The 16,697-nt window shown below is 41.8% G+C and overlaps 1 protein-coding gene and 1 pseudogene across 1 annotated transcript in view; one reads left to right on the forward strand and one right to left on the reverse strand.

Moving 5' to 3' along the window:
• Positions 1-16,697, reverse strand: part of COPG1 (coat protein complex I subunit gamma 1) — a 42,766-nt gene that overhangs the window by 12,721 nt on the left and 13,348 nt on the right. Inside the window, exons 10-19 of the mRNA XM_089665213.1 lie at positions 16,517-16,650; positions 15,185-15,252; positions 11,068-11,256; positions 9,439-9,534; positions 7,425-7,668; positions 7,266-7,341; positions 4,286-4,389; positions 4,052-4,177; positions 2,891-2,959; positions 263-405 (exon numbers count right to left, since the gene is read on the reverse strand). Coding sequence (XP_089521339.1) covers positions 263-405; positions 2,891-2,959; positions 4,052-4,177; positions 4,286-4,389; positions 7,266-7,341; positions 7,425-7,668; positions 9,439-9,534; positions 11,068-11,256; positions 15,185-15,252; positions 16,517-16,650 — 1,249 coding nt within the window. The remainder of the gene's footprint in view (positions 1-262; positions 406-2,890; positions 2,960-4,051; positions 4,178-4,285; positions 4,390-7,265; positions 7,342-7,424; positions 7,669-9,438; positions 9,535-11,067; positions 11,257-15,184; positions 15,253-16,516; positions 16,651-16,697) is intronic.
• LOC149432430 (U2 spliceosomal RNA) lies at positions 8,245-8,360 on the forward strand (annotated as a pseudogene).

Raw genomic sequence — 16,697 nt, forward strand, 5'->3', positions numbered from 1 at the left:
ACACCGCATCCTTGCAGAGCTGGCACAGGGGCAAAGTCATGCTACAGCAGAGAAAGGCCTTCCCTGAACTGCTGCCACAAGGTAGGAAGCACACAACTGTGTAAACTGTCTTTGTACGCTGTAGCATTAACAGCACCTTTTTCTTGACACATCTGAACTCCATCATTTGGAGGGGTATCCACAAACGTTCGGTCATACATTACAGCATGAGTAACTTGTCAGATCTGCCGCTCCACAACTTCATCTGCCAATTTAGCCTCACCTGGAAAACTAAGTGATTAGCAAAAGTGTGTTTTGTACAGCGAACCACATATTCAGTCTCAGATTCTGTGAGAGCGACGGGTTCCGCAGAAGACTTAAACAATGGTCCAAGGTTTTTAAATTCTGGCACAGCTGCAAGTTGCTCTGGAACAAAAAATAACATATTGAAATATCAGTTACATAGTTGTTAAGGTTGAATAAAGACGTCAGTCCATCTAGTTCAACCTGTGTGGGTGTGTGTGTGTACTATGTCTCTACGGTTTCCAATATCCCAATATATTGTGTTCAATAAGATGGCCATCTAAATGTTTTTTGAAACTAGCAACATTACTTGCTGCAACCACCAATTGTGGATGGGAGTTCCACATCCTTACCGCTATAACAGTGAAAAAAAAAAGCTTTATACAGTTTAACCCCTTTGCGCTGACGTAACACAAATATGCGGCCTCACAGAAATGGGCTTTTTACTGTGGGGCCGCATATTTGCATGCCTGTCTTTCTGCTGGGAGCGCGGTTTGTCAGAAGTGACATCTTGCTTACTACTATTCATGTGATCACTGATTGGACAATCAGTGATCACATGATTGGGACCTTACACAGAGGTCCCGTACAGCGATCGGTGTTCCACTGTGTCCGGAGGACACAGCGGGCACTGGATTGCGGTGCTGAACGCTCCCAGGGAGCACGCACAAGCAGAGGGCGGGAAGGCCGATTATAAACGGCCACCTGACCCTGCACTGCCACCGTCCGGCCGTTTATATACAACAGCCGGATGGGAGGTGGTTATAAAGGTAAAAAGTAGGATACCCTCCAGTTGCTCGGTGCATGTTCTCACCTGCAAAAAGAGACATGTGCTCCATTAGCTATTGACTCTTTTGCAGGCCATACATGGGTCGAATTCCGAACAAATTTTCATAAGAAAATCAGACATTTTGTTTGTTTTGTAATCCAATGATGCCACCATGGATTTCGAAATTCGATCAACCAAGCCTGGAACTTCAACTCATGTTGCTACAGAAATGAATTTTCGAGGCGAAGATTTTTCTTTTCTCTACAGGTCACAGCTCATTACTTTTTCAATTACATTTCTCGCTATAACAGTAAAAAAAACCTTACACAGTTTAACCCCTTTACGCTGACGTAACACAAATATGCGGCCTCACAGAAATGGGCTTTTTACTGTGGGGCCGCATATTTGCATGCCTGTCTTTCTGCTGGGAGCACGGTTGTCAGAAGTGACATCTTGCTTACTACTATTCATGTGACCACTGATTGGACAATCAGTGATCACATGATCGGGACCTTACACAGAGGTCCCGTACAGCGATCGGTGTCCACTGTGTCCGGAGCGCGGTGCAGTGCGCTCCCAGGGAGCGTGCACAGGCAGGGAAGTGGGAGGACGTTTATAAACGGCTACCTGCCCCTGCTCTGCTCCTGTCCGGCCATTTATGTACATTGGCCAGACGGGGTGTGGTTAAAGGCAAACCAATATTCTTTCTGGCCTTGCTTGCTGCAGCTTCGCATGCTATTGCTGAGTCTGTTATCAGCCAGGATCCCCAGATCTTTTTTTATCCTGGATTCCCCCAGAGGTTCTCCCCCTAGCATGTAATCTACATTTATATGTTTAGCCCCCAAGTGCATTACTTTACATTTCCTTACAGTGAACCTTATTTGCCATGTGTTTGCCTACCCATCCATTTTATTGAGATCTTCCTGTAGAGTTTCTATATCCTATTGAGAAATGATTGCCCTGCTTAGCTTTGTATCATCAGCAAACACTGAAATTGAACTATTTATCCAAACCTCTATATCATTTATGAAGAAGTTAAACAAAACTGGTTCCAGGACAGAGCCCTGGGGTACCCCACTTGTAACTGCAGACCATTGAGAAAATACACTAGATAGCAAACCCTTTGCTTAGCACATTCAGTGCATTGCTTATGCTAGTCTCCTAGATTGTAAGCTCCCAGGATCAGGGCCCTCCTATCCCTCTTGTATTGAACTGTATTGTTGCTGTATTGTCTCCCGTTATATTGTAAAGCGCTGAGCAAACTGTTGGCGCCATAAATCCTGTATAATAATAATATATAAATCCTGTATAATAATAATATATAAATCCTGTATAATAATAATATATAAATCCTGTATAATAATAATATATAAATCCTGTATAATAATAATAATATATAAATCCTGTATAATAATAATAATAATAATAATCAGTTAAAAGTTTTACTGCCACGGACAGCCATAGTACAAAATTTTCCATCTCCGTTAGCTTGGAATGTGATGTTTTTAGCCCCGCAGAAGAATACAGTCAAGTTTCCTCCCACACTCCAAAGACATGCTGGGAGGTCAATTGGATCCTGTCTAAGTTGCCCCTAGTATGTGTATGGATGAATGTGAGTTAGGGACCTTAGATTGTACGCCCCTTGAGGGTTAGGGACCTTAGATTGTACGCCCCTTGAGGGTTAGGGACCTTAGATTGTACGCCCCTTGAGGGTTAGGGACTGATGTGAATGTACAATATATATGTAAAGTGCTGTGTAAATTGATGGCGCTATACAAGTATCTGAAATAAATAAATAATAAATAAAAGTTACGTTGTGTATTCAGTCCTTCTACTCACCTTGGAATATCTCTTGTCTTGAGGACACCACTTTCTCTGGCTGTTTTACTGTTGCAGCAGGCACATTTTCTAGTAGAAATGAAAGATACATTTTATTTCGGGAAATAGATTAAAATAAAAGTAACCATATCAAACCTTACCTAAAATGCTTGGGAGTTCAACTTTCAGCTCTAAATACACACAAAAAGCCGGAACAATAATCCAATCTAAGGTTGGAGTCTACATAACTTTGGGGGTTTGGGGCTCCCAAGAGTCTAAAAAGTAACCTGAAGAGGTGTGCAGAAACTAGAAAGTGCCACTACATAATCCAGGGGCTAGTTTATCATGCTTAAAATAACACACGTTTGCATTAAAGTGTAGCCAAACCAATATTGCCATGGGTGTGGTGGCTGTATTGGTTTTCTTTTTTCCAGGCTCTCTTTATTTTCACCTGCCAGTAACACACTTCCTGTCCTGGCAATAATGCATGATTACTGCACTGTATCTATGGTGGAGCAGTGTTGTCACCCTAGGCTGCACTCCTTTCCTTTCTCACAGAATCCTGGTGGAACCGCATAGGTGAGGTGACATCAGTAGATCTTCTTTCGCAAAAGTGAAGGATCCTAAACCCCACAAGAAAACCCTTCTGTTAACTACTGTAGTGCACGTCCATGAGAATTAGGATCCTGAGCTTTGTCAAGATTCCTCTGTGAGGCCCATTGATGTCAGCAGGAGGAAGCCCTTTCCTCGTGCATTTAACCCAGGAGAAAAGTAAGTATTTTCTTTCAATGTGTGTGTGTTTTTTTCCTTTTTCCTTTCCAGAATGCAGTGCTTTGTCAACAGCCACATCTGCAGACTTTGCACTTTAGGTCAAAGTCTGTGTTAGATGTGTCCTTCTTAACCACTCATCTGTAGCAATTATATAATTTATCGTATTGTTTACTCAGTGCCAACATGTTCCCCTGCACTTTACAGAGAACACTAAATGAGGCGCTCTACACCCACCCCGCTGTACAAGGAATTTATAATGTTGTAGCACTGACAAACACACACTGCTCAGGACTAATGTGGTCAGAAACCAGTTAACCCGCCAGTGTTTTGTTAGATTCTTTTAAAACACAAAAGTGTTGAATATCATCTGAATACTAGGATACATTGTATACTCGATTATGGACACTGTACCTGTTCGCTGCTCTGTCATTGCTGCTGTGGCTAGTGGCACAGATTTGAGGTCAAATGGCTTCTCTGAAGGCTCCAGGGTGTACTGCTGTAATGCCCGTTCCAGCCCAGGGATGGACACGGTCAACCCTGAAAATAAAGTATTGTCATATCACTCAGGTTATGACGTAGTTTCGTTCAATTTGAACTCGATGGCAGACAGTCTAGGAAAGCTAACAGGCTCATTTACATACATACCATTTAGAATATAGGTAGAGTTGAGGGCTTTCTGTCTTTGTTCCAGGATGGTCAGATAGAATGTTGACCGGTCCCTCACTTCATTGTCATCATCCATCATACACCTGTACAAGGGCAAAGAGACTTCTAATTAAAGTGGAACGTCACCCAAAAGGCTTGTCTGCCTCCTCCCTACCCCCTCCTTCCCCTTTTAAATGTGGCCACTATTGTTTTGGGGGGAGCGGGTACCTGGTTCTGACAGGTATCCACTCCCACATCCAGTCAGATTGCTGCAATCCGAGCAGAAGTTCGGCTCCCCCTTCTTCTTCCCCCCACCTCTGCAGTCTTCTGAGACACGCAAGTTTCCGGAGAACCGCTAGGCCATTCACAAAGTGCAGCACGGCTCGCGCATGCACAGTGGGAAACTGGCAGTGACGTTGCAAGCAGGCACAGCCAGCTTCCCAAAAAAAAAATGCCGGCCTCTGGACCTGAAGACGGTTGAAGAGCTGGTTCAGGTGAGGACCACACTGGATCTCTGGATAGGTAAGTGTCCCATTATTAAAAGGCAGCAGCTACAGCATTTGTAGCTGCTGACATTTAATTCTTTGTTTCTAGGGTGAAGAACCGCTTTAAACAGTTTGCATATAAAACTGGTAAAAAAAAAGTAAGAAGCATTGACTTCTAGTTACAAGCGGTTTTGAAATTAGAAAATGGAATTGTTATGAATACAAATGATACACTATATGGTCAAAAGGTTTGTGGATCTTCCCTCAAAATTATTATTATACAGGATTTATATTGCGCCAACAGTTTGCTCAGCACTTTACAATATATTGGGAGACAATACAGCAACAATACAGTTCAATACAAGAGGGTTAGGAGGGCCCTGATCCTGGGAGCTTACAATCTAGGAGATGATTTAGTTCAGGAGTTTCCGGTGAAGGGCACGGTTAATGCTACATCATACAAAGACAATTTAGACAATTCTGTTTTTCCAACATTTTAATAACAGTTTAGGGGAAGCCCTTTTCTGTTCCAGCATGGCTGTACCCTGTGTACAAGGAGAGCTCCATAAAACATGGGTTGACCAGTTTGCTATGAAGGAGATTTAGTGGCTAATACAGAGCCCTGACCTGGACCCTACTGCACTCATTTTGGATGAATTGGGAGACTGATTGCAAGACTGATTGTCAGATGCTCTCATCTAAGATCAGTACCTACCCTCACAAATATTATTTTGCCCAAATGGGTACAAATTCTTCAAGAAAGCCTTTATAGCCACTTGCCCTCCTGAGGATTTACCCCCCTTAATGACCAGGCCTCTTTTTGCTACTCGGCGCTGCACTAATTCAACTGATAATTGCGCGGTCATGCAATGCTGCACCCAAACGAAATTTAAGTCCTTTTTTTCACACAAATAGAGCTTTTTTTCGGTGGTATTTGATCACCTGTGCGCTTTTTTATTTTCACGCTATAAACAAAAAAAGGCCAAAGATTTTGAAGAAAAACAATATTTTTTACTTTCAGCTATAAAAAATAAATAGTAAACTCAAAGTTGGTTATAAATTTAGGCCAAAATGTATTCTGCTCCATGTTTTTGGTAAAAAAAAATCCCAATAAGTGTATATTGATTGCTTTGTGTGGAAGTTATAGCGTCTACAAACTATGGTATAGATACTGCAATTTACGCCATTTTTCTGCTATACAGCGCTGCGCTAGTTTAACGTACAATTGTGCGGTCATGCAATACGGTACATAAATGAAATTTACATCCTTTTTTCCCCCCACAAATTGAGCTTTCTTTTGGTGGTATTTGATCGCCTGTGCGGTTTTTATTTTTTGCGCTATAAAAAAAAAAGGCTGACAATTTTGAGGAAAAAAAAATATTTTGGACTTTTTGCTATAAAACATGTCCAGTAAAAAAAAAAATGCAAAAATCAAATTTAGTCATAAATTTCTGCCAAAATGCATTCTGCGACATGTCTTTGCTAAAAAAAAAAACGGAATACGTGTAAATTAATTGGTTTACGTGAAAGTTATAGCGTTTACAAATGGCGGGAAAGATACTGGGATTTTTAATTTTTATTTATACTAATAATGGCGCCAATCAGCGACATGTGACGGCGACCAGCGACTTATGGCGGGACTTCGGCGGACATTTTGACACTGGGGGGGGGAGCTGACTTGGGGTCACTGACATCTCCAGTGACACCAATACAGTGATCAGTGCAAAAAAACCACTGAAACTGTACTGTCACTGGGGAGGAAGGGGTTAACATTTTTAGAATTTGCAGTGTAAGGGGAGTGTTTTACTAGGGGGCGGGGGTGTGTACTGGAGGGGGGGGGTGGGGGGAGCTGATCTAGGGAGAGAAACTGTTCTTTCCCTCTGCAGCTTGGCGGCGAACTGTCACAGAGCAGGCTGTGTGTAAACAATGCAGCCCTGCTCTGTGTCAGTGTTCACCGCTCATCGCGGGAAAACGGCCGGTAAAAAACGGCCGTGACCCGGCGGCGGAGACCCGCTGCTGACACCCGCGGGATAGGTAGGGCGGGCGCGCGCGAGTTTTGTAGGCACACGTTTTAAACCGTGCTTTTGCCTACGAGCACCGCCCTGCCACCGTTTATATGCGGTGGCTGGGCGGCATGTGGATAGAGGAGTGGAGGCTGTTAAAGCTGCAAAGGGGGAAGAGCTGGGAAGAGGGCAAGTCCATATAGATGCCTGTGGCTTTGGTAGAGGTTGTCCAAGATGTACATGTACAAGCCACTATTCTGACAAGTCCTTTTTCTTTTGATGGCTTGAAACCAGATCTTGCTAGCACCTACTAATCTGACACATTTCACTTAGACAGGGGTTTAATCACCGAGGAGTGCTGATCAGGTGCTAAACGTTCCTCAATTTAGTGAGCTTTCTATTCTTTTCAGTTCCAATAGCACAGATGCCTGCTAACCAACCTAAGTGGAGTCAGTCATAGACTCAGTTTTTCAGGGAAATGTGTTCACCTACCTTCTTAATAGTACCAAGATGCTGGGCAGCACGTCTTCGTTTTGGGCACCGAATTTGGCTAGAGCACTGACAGCGCCTATTGGAAATAATCAGAATGTGAACAATAATTCTAGAGTAAAATCAGGCTGATTAGCAGAAAGATCTGAGTCACAGGCTCACCCGCTCGAACCTCCTCATTCTCAAGGATGACCCGATTGTAGATAAACCGAATGTACTTAGACGGGTTGGCAGTCCTTGGTCCCTCCTGTCCCAGCAGGTGAAGAATGCGGGTGGCCAGGACAGTGAACTCACAATCCTCTATGAACTCACAGAGATGTGACAGCCCTGTCTCTTTGCTCTCTGGATTCTCCTCAATGATGCTGATGATACAGTCTACTATGGCCCGTTTGTATTCAAATCCACCCTGTCAATTGCAACGACGAGTTCTTAATACAATGAATATACCTTTACAAGATTAAAGGGCATTCCTTTATAGGTGACAAAACTATTGTTAATATCTGACCCCTTATTTCTAGAGCGGTCCCTTATTTCTAGAGTGGTCAGTAGGACAGAAAACAAATAGAAATCCACCTATTAGGGATACATATAGCAATAAAAATCTCAACCCCTTAAAAAATTATGCAATAAAGTAATGCATAATAGGAGACGTGTAGTGGAAACAAACAATGGCAGAATCCAATAAATCTTTCAGATGCTGCAGCGATTGTCCATGAAAGGATCATATACTCCATTATCTTCGATCTCTATGTGTGGTTTAAAAATGCTTTTGAGTTCGTAACAAAATGGGGCATCCCCACAGTCTTTAATGTATTCCATGGTCACAAGTGTGTCAAATAGTTTCATCCTGCTGAGGGTCTAATCACAAAGGCCTCAACAATTAGACCCTCAACAGGATAAAATGCATTAGAGAGGGTGGAGACTGGGCTGAAACTATTTCACACACTTGTGACCATGGAGTAAATTAATAGAGTGCAAGGATATCGCTTCTCTGCCTTTTGGCTAAGATCAAGTGTAGTATCTGTTCTTATCAGTGTCCAGTGGGGGTGCTCCCGGCCATTCTAGCTTTGCGGGGATGGCTGTTGTATAGTACCCTCACTGGTATGATGGGGGTCTGGAAGGCTAGTACCGGGGGGACAGAAACCGGGGAGCGCCACGAGTTAAGCTGGGGCCCTGGGAGTAATTCCCCCGAGAAAACTGGAAGGACCCAGTACCTCCTGATTTGGACGGATCTACCTTGTCTGGCCAGGGGCTGGGAAGGCAGAGAGTCCGCAAACACAGTGCCCCCTGAGTAGTCGCCACAGGGGTGCTCCGAGTAGCACTTGGGTGTGGGACCCCACGTTGCGAAAGAGCACATGGTCACTGCATTTAAACACTTTTTGCACTGCGCCTCTAGGACCGGGCCTTTTGGCCAAGTCCTGGGCAATTTTTTTGCTACAGGCCTCAGGGCCTGGTCAGTGCACAATTTGGCACGACTACTTTTTTTTATTTTTATTTATTTAATTTATTTTTTCACTCCCACATTTGTCCCTTTTTACTTATGTGTGTGTTTTCTTCACATGATGGAGGGTGTGGGTCCTCGGGCCTGCCCTGAAGTCTAGGGGGGGGGGATGTGTGGCCTTTTGGTTCCTTCCTCCCCTGTCCCTAGGGGGTTTTCTCTTCGGGAGAGCCCCCTGACCAAGTACTGGATGTCCGGCTTCGGCTGGACATAAGGAACGGTGGTCCACCAGGCCTTTTGGCCAGGAGGACCAAATGGGAACCTTGTCCCCGTCAGGAGCTTCGTGCCCCAGGGGATCAGGGTAGTGGTCCAACCCCTTCGGGGGTAGGACAAAGCACACCCCTAAGTGCACTTTTTGTGTGGTGTTTTTGCACTTGCACTTTTTTGTGAAACACTTACGGGTTTTTCATTGTAGTTTGCACGTTTGCGGACTAAAAAAAAAATAGAGTGCAAGGATGCGCCATTTTGCTCTGGAATGACTACCGAGCTTGAGGAGCCTTACAAAACTAAAACCAGCACCTGGTAGCAGTTATGGAACTGGCCAGAGGAACATATTGGGGTATCCAAACAGTACTTTTCTTTTTTGAAAAAGTTTTGGTTGGATACATCACTGTTCATTATGGGGACACAATTGTGCAATTTATGACTTGCTGGTTATCAAGTTTCAATAAAACTTACCTCTTCACGAAGCATGGAGAACAAGAAGTTCATCATGACGGCATGCTTGCGAGGATACTTGTGACACAGAGCGCTGATCGCCTGTACAACAACCACCTGGAGGAAAGAAGCATCCACAAATGAAAACCCAGCCTTAGATTGAATATCTGAGACAGATTCATGAAAGTACTTTAAAGAGATCCCATCACCAGACCACTAATTTCAGCAAAAAACATGCTATAAAATTACTTGTGCATTTAAACATATTTTATGTATGTTACATACAGGGGTTAGACAAAAACGAGGAAACCCTACATGATTTGCAGGTGTGAAAGTGAAGACATGTTTCGTGTTGAAAGCGGAAGTGATGTAACATTCTTTTGCTTCCGCTGTGTGATGAGACACCTAGCTAACAGCTGGGAAGCCTCGCTTTTGTCATTTACTGCATGCGCTGCTAGTAATACGGAGTCATGTCAGAGCTTACTGAGCTTCAAAGAGGGCAAATAGTTGGTGCTGCTTAGGTACCGCTGTGACTGAAGTTGGCAATTTGCTACACCAAGACCATCTTTAATCAACTGCAATTGTGGTAATTACGGAAATTAACGTCTTATAGGAAAAGTTCACCTTTAAAAAAAAAAAAACTGATAATGTGCATCCTGCTGAATCTCTTTTTTCCATTGTAGCAGTATGGGCGATATTACCCTTGAGCGCTCTTTTTTGTTAATTTCCAGCTTCTGTGCGGTCATGTGATATAAAAAAAATAATAACAAATGCACATTTTTTGCAGATTAAAAAAAAAAAAAAAAAAAAGTTTATTTTTTTTTCTTGAGAGCCTGTAAAAGCATTGCACCTGAATCAGGAGATCGCTGGTGCAATGTTAGGCTCTTGCAGACTGGCAGCACACTGTCTGCCCATATGGACAGGCAGTTGCTGAACTCCAGGAAGCGCAATGATCTACCTAGAGCCTCACCAGTCCCCCATAGTTTATTGAGAACTAAAAGCCATCAGCTGCAATGGCTGACAGTACTTGTAGGCATTCATTCACAGAATTCTGGGCAGCACAGTGGCTAAATGGATAGCACTTCCGCCTGGCAGTACTAGGGGTCGTTGGTTCAAATCCCAGCCATGGCACCACCTGCCTGGAGTTTGCATGTTCTCCCTGTGCCTGCGTGGGTTTTCTCCGGGTACTCCGGTTTCCTCCCACACTCCAAAGACATGCTGGTAGGTTAATTGGCTCCTGACTAAAATATATAGTATATGTATGTATGAATGTAAGTTAGGGACCTTAGATTGTACACCCCTTGAGGGTTAGGGACCTTAGATTGTACGCCCCTTGAGGGTTAGGGACCTTAGATTGTACGCCCCTTGAGGGTTAGGGACTGATGTGAATGTATAATATATATGTAAATTGACGGCGCTATATAAGTACCTGAAAGAAATAAATAAATAAAAAAGCATGGGCAGAGTCCATACTGTGTTGTTGTCAAATTGTGACAGCAAATGCAGGGGGGGAAGGTCCCCTGCCTGCTGTCACAAGGAGGGGGCAAGTCGGGGGGTGCAGTAGTAGATGCTCAACATGTTACACTCTAAATACGGGTGTAACATATTAAAAAAGATGAATTTATCCTTTAAACAGTACTGATTACAAACCTTAAATTCGTCTGAGATTTCTGACATGAAGGATGAGATTTGTTTCATGAGCCGGTCAATACTGCTCTCGCTTCCAGTCTTCAGCAGTGTGGTAATGGCCAAGGTGGCGATACTGCGGTTGGAGTCTGTTACCAGATTTTCCAGGTCCAGGTTACAGGCAGTTACAGCTGATGGGTGTTTCATGGCCACCTAGCACATTTGACAGAACAGAGATATTAGGACACAATGAATTGACTGTCTTTATCCTTCTCCAGCCTCTCATATTTTCCTAAAAATAATATAATATTTCAACAAATCTGGTCTTTGGAAGCATTATCCAACACGCAGCAACTAAATAGCTGAAATCTGATTGGTTGTTATGCACTAGACCAGGGTTTCTCAACCAGGGTTCCTCCAGACTAAGTCGGAAGTAACGAAACGCGTCAGAGCGTGGCTGTGCGGTGACCGGAAGTGACTGAGCGTCAGATATCGAAGGCCGGCGGTGGTGAGAGCACTGATTCGGCTTTTCTTGCACTAAGAGCTTACTAAAGCTAACATCTTTGGGCTATTCACTTATTTTCATCTTGTAAGTAGCACTCTATTGTGGCAATAAAAGAATCGTTTAGTTGGTACCGCACCATTTGGGGTTTTCTTGTTTTTTTCTCCTACATGGAGATTTGAGTGTGGAGCATTGGGAGGTGGAGTGTGTGTGCTGGAGTTTGGGAGCGCTTGTCCTGGGATTCCAATGTTTCAAGATTAACAACTTCCAGACCGGACACTTTCACCCCCTTCCTGTCCAGGCCAATTTTCAGCTTTCAGTGCTATCACACTTTGAATGACAATTGCGTGGTCATGCAACACTGTACCCAAATTAATTTTTACCATTTTTTTGAGACAGATAAAGCTTTATTTTGGTGGTATTTATTTACCGCTGGGATTTTTATTTTTTTTGCTATGTAAATGAAAAAGTCCAAAAATTTTGAAAAAAGTTTTTTTTTTTTTTAATTTTGCAAATAAATAATATTTCATCACAAATCTTGCCCAAAATTTATTCCGTTATCTTTTTAGTTAAAAAAAAAAAATCCAAGTTAGTTCATAACCAAAGATTATAATTTTTAAACATTTTTATTTTATTTTTTTATATTATTATTTTTTTTTTCTTTTACATACTGTCACCCTAGCAGTACAGTGTCACCATGGTGACACTGCACTACTTGTGGGGGGTGATGTAGATTTTTTTTTTTTACACAGATTGCTTTTACACCCATATAGGATGTAAAAGCAATCATTTCTTATTCTGTCGGCATTCTTGCACTCATTGAGAACTACTGAGTGAGCTGTGATTGGTCACAGCTTGTCACATGGTACAAGGCTGTTGTGAATAGCCTTGTACCATGTGACCTCTGTGATCATTCACAGATTTCACATGTAGTAAGCAATGATGTCACAAGTGACATCATGCTTACTACTTTGCATGTGATCACTGATTGGCCAATCAGTGATCACATGATCGGGACCTCGTACAGAGGTCCCGTCCGACGATCGGTGTTTCACTGTGTCCGGAGGACACAGCGGGCACCGGATCGCATTGCAGCGCGCTCCCAGGGAGCATGCACAAGCAGGGTGCGGGGAGGCCGTTTATAAACGGCCACCCGACCCTGCACTGCCACCGTCTGGCCGTTGATATACAACGGCCGGTCGGGAAGTGGTTAAGGAGAATAAAACATCACAGTGGTCTGATTTATTCCTTGGAAAATAATCCATTAACCACTGCCCATCCGGCCCATGTATATAAACCAGGGCTTAAAATTTCGAGTCTAAACCTACTAGCCAGGCACAAACCTTACTCTCCACCAGTTGCCCCACCCAACCTTGCCCAGGTCCGCCTCCAACCCCACCCCCTTAAAGCTTATGAAATTACATTTTTCTTTAGAATAAAGAGTCCAAAACATAAAAAACTGCAATTATAACACAGCTTTATTATGTCAATTTAAACATAACAGCAATAGCTTAATAGCAATAGGGTGCAATCAAAATATCAAGCTTTACAGCTTTAAAACTGTGAACATTTTGTATTTTTTTTGTTTATCGCCTGCACCTTTAAAAAGAGACTTTTTAATATGACGATATGATTTTTGTTAGTGAGCACATATTTTCAGTTGTTATTGCAGTTTTTCTTTAAACTGATTTTTGTATAATACTTTTATATTTTTATTATTCATTTTTTATTATTATTATTATTATACAGGATTTAAATATCGCCAACAGTTTGCGCATTTATTAAAGTCCAGTCGTATTTTAGCAGAAACTTATACAAAGAAAATCAATGTGTTTTGGAACAGTAAATAACAAGTGTCTTACAGTTTAATTTGTAGCCCTATGCTCAGAGGTACACTGCAGTATACTAAGGCCACTGAGCTCTGTGTGAGGGCAGTGCAGTGGTTTCTCTAGAGTGATCCCCCAAGGCAGTGGAGAGCGGGCCTCTCTTCGTGTCCCCTGCGGCAGTGGAAGGTGTCACCTCTCAGCGGAGGAGAGCAGACCTCTCCTGCACCTGTCCCCTCAGTGGCGCTGCCAGTGTAATGGCGGTGCCGAAGAAGCTGGAAACCGGAAGTTGGAAAACGGAACTCGGCTTCACAATGAGGCTTGGAGCGCAGGTGAAGCCGCTCCATCCATCACATGTGCTCGCCGCTCACCACATAAGAATTTCTCCTCGCATTTGGCGAGCGGCTTTTTCAAGCCCTGATATAAACGGCTGGATGGGAGCAGTGCAGGGGCGGGTTTCCAGTCATAGACGGCTTCCCTGCTCTCTGCGAGCGCGCAGCACGGCGACCCGATGCCCGCTGTGTCCTCCTGTGTGAGGTCCCGATCATGTGATCACTGATTGGCCAATCAGTGATCATATGAATAGTAGTAAACTAGATGTCACTTCCTGACATCATTGCTTACTACATGTGAAATCTGTGAATGATCACATAGATCACATGGTACAAGGCTATTCACAACAGCCTTGCGCCATGTGACAAGTCGTGACCAATCAGAGCTCACACAGTATTTCTCAATGGCTGCAAGAATGCAGCAAGAGAGAAGGGGAAATGATTGCTTTTACATCCTTTATGGGTGTAAAAGCAATCTGTGTAAAAAAAAAAATAAAATATCTTCATCACCCCCACAAGAAGTACAGTGTCACTATGGTGGCACTGTACTGCTAGGGTTACAGTATGTAAAAAAAACAAAAAACTCATAAATAATAAAAATAAAATTCAAATGTAAAAAAAGGGTAGAAAAATTATAATTTTTGGTTATAAACTAATTTGGGTTTTTTTTTACTAAAAAGATAACTGAATAAAGTTTGGCCAAGATTTATGAAGAAAGATTTATTTGCAAAATTTTATAAGAAAAACTTTTTTTCAAAATGTTTGGACTTTTTCATTTAAATAGCAAAAAAAATAATAATCCCAGTGGTGAATAAAATACCACCAAAATAAAGTTTTGTCTCAAAATATGCTAAAAACTTCATATGGGTACAGTGTTGCATGACCGTGCAATTGTCATTCAAAGTGTGATAGCGCTGAAAGCTGAAAATTGGCCTGGACAGGTGCTTAAAGCCTAGTGTACCAACCACAAGCGTGGGAGGCAACACTTTTTGATGATTGCACACCTGAGAGGGCAGCATTTCACATATATTTATGCATTTATTTTTGCACAAGTTTTCCAGGGTGATCATTTTGTGGACTGATTTATTTGGACTTTCCTTTTGGAACATCAGTAATTATTAATTATTGTTATTCCATTAATATTTTTTAAGTGGAAAATATCATATTTTATAAGAGTTCTCTGCACTGACAATTGATTTATGCGGCACCTACACCATTGCTCTTTTTAGCGATCTGTAAGGGGGCAATTTTTCCCAATGACCACAATGGTAAGGAGGATTCTTCCCACTGACCATCACACGAATGTATCATTAGGTGTAGATATAATCATTTTTAGCAGCGGTTCCCTGAGACCAGAAAGCTATTTTAAGGGTTCTTCTGTGTTGCAAAAGTTGAGAAAGGCTGCACTAGGCAGACAGACATTTTATGAATTAGCCCATACATCCTCTCCATTGACCAAAAGTTTCCATACTAGAGCACTTTACCTTGTTAAGGGTCCTGACAGCTGCATAGCGAAGGGCAGCTTTGGGAGAACTGCAGAAGAGCTGTAATACTAACAAAGGAAACAACAAGATAAGCAGAGAAATAAAACATGATTATACAACCAGAGACATACATACATATAGTGTGTGTGTAAAGCGCTGCACAAATTGACAGCGCCATATAAATACCTGAAATATATATATACACACATACACACACTATATATATATATATATATATATATATATATATATAATACATATATACACACACACACATACACATATATATATATATATATATATAAAAATATACACACACATATACATACATATATATAAATATACACATACATATATACACACACACACACACATATAAAGAAAATTATATATATATATATATATATATATATATATATATATATATATATAAAAATTGGCCCTAGTATTTATATGTATGAACGTGAGTTGGGGACCTTAGATTGTATGCCCCTTGAGGGTTAGGGACCTTAGATTGTACACCCCTTGAGGGTCAGGGACTGATGTGAATGTACAATATATATGTAAAGCAATGCGGAAATTGACATCGCTATATAAATACCTGAAATAAGTGTGTGTGTGTATACACACATATATATATTTATTTCAGGTATTTATATAGCGATGTCAATTTCCGCATTGCTTTACATATATATTGTACATATATTGTACATTCACATCAGTCCCTGACCCTCAAGGGGTGTACAATCCAAGGTCCCCAACTCACGTTCATACATATAAATACTAGGGCCAATTTATATATATATATATATATATATATATATATATATATATATATATATATATATATATATATATATATATATATATATATATACACACATACACACACATATACATACACACACACACACATACATATACAGAGAGAGAGATGCATAATTTGATGGCACTATATAAGTACCTGTAATAAATAAATAGTGTCACAGGGATGCCACAGAGACACAAAGAGGAGAATCTCACCAGCTGAGTCACAGACAGCGATAAAGACCTGGAAGAGGTTTTAAACCTTCCAAATGCTATTCAAAAGTTAAAAAAAAAATGACCCGTCTGTCGAGTTTTATACCTTAAAAGTGAACCTACCCACCGCTCTAACTACAATTCCCAAGCAGGTCAAGAATTTGTAAACTCCATTCAGGTGGTAACACTGGGGGAAACTAAACCTGGGTCTCAAGTCTTTGTTGTAAACACTATCCCAACATGCTATCCATATTTAGGTTTGTTATTTTGATTAAAAAAAAAAAGTAAAACCTGCCAACAGATGTTACTAACCAGACACGGCGGGTGCCAGCTCCTTAGCAGTGCAGGAGGGAAGGTTCACAATGGCGGAGGCAGCTTCATAAACGACCATTTCATGTTTGTTTCTCAGGCAGCTCTCGATGAAATCAAACAACGGACTGTCCCGGCTGAAAGAGACGATACCAACTCACTCACAAATCCTTCCCGAATAATA

The sequence above is a fragment of the Staurois parvus genome, unplaced genomic scaffold (assembly GCF_062004578.1).
Source record: "Staurois parvus isolate SC_StPar_1 unplaced genomic scaffold, SC_StPar_1.0 ptg002146l, whole genome shotgun sequence".
NCBI lineage: Eukaryota > Metazoa > Chordata > Amphibia > Anura > Ranidae > Staurois > Staurois parvus.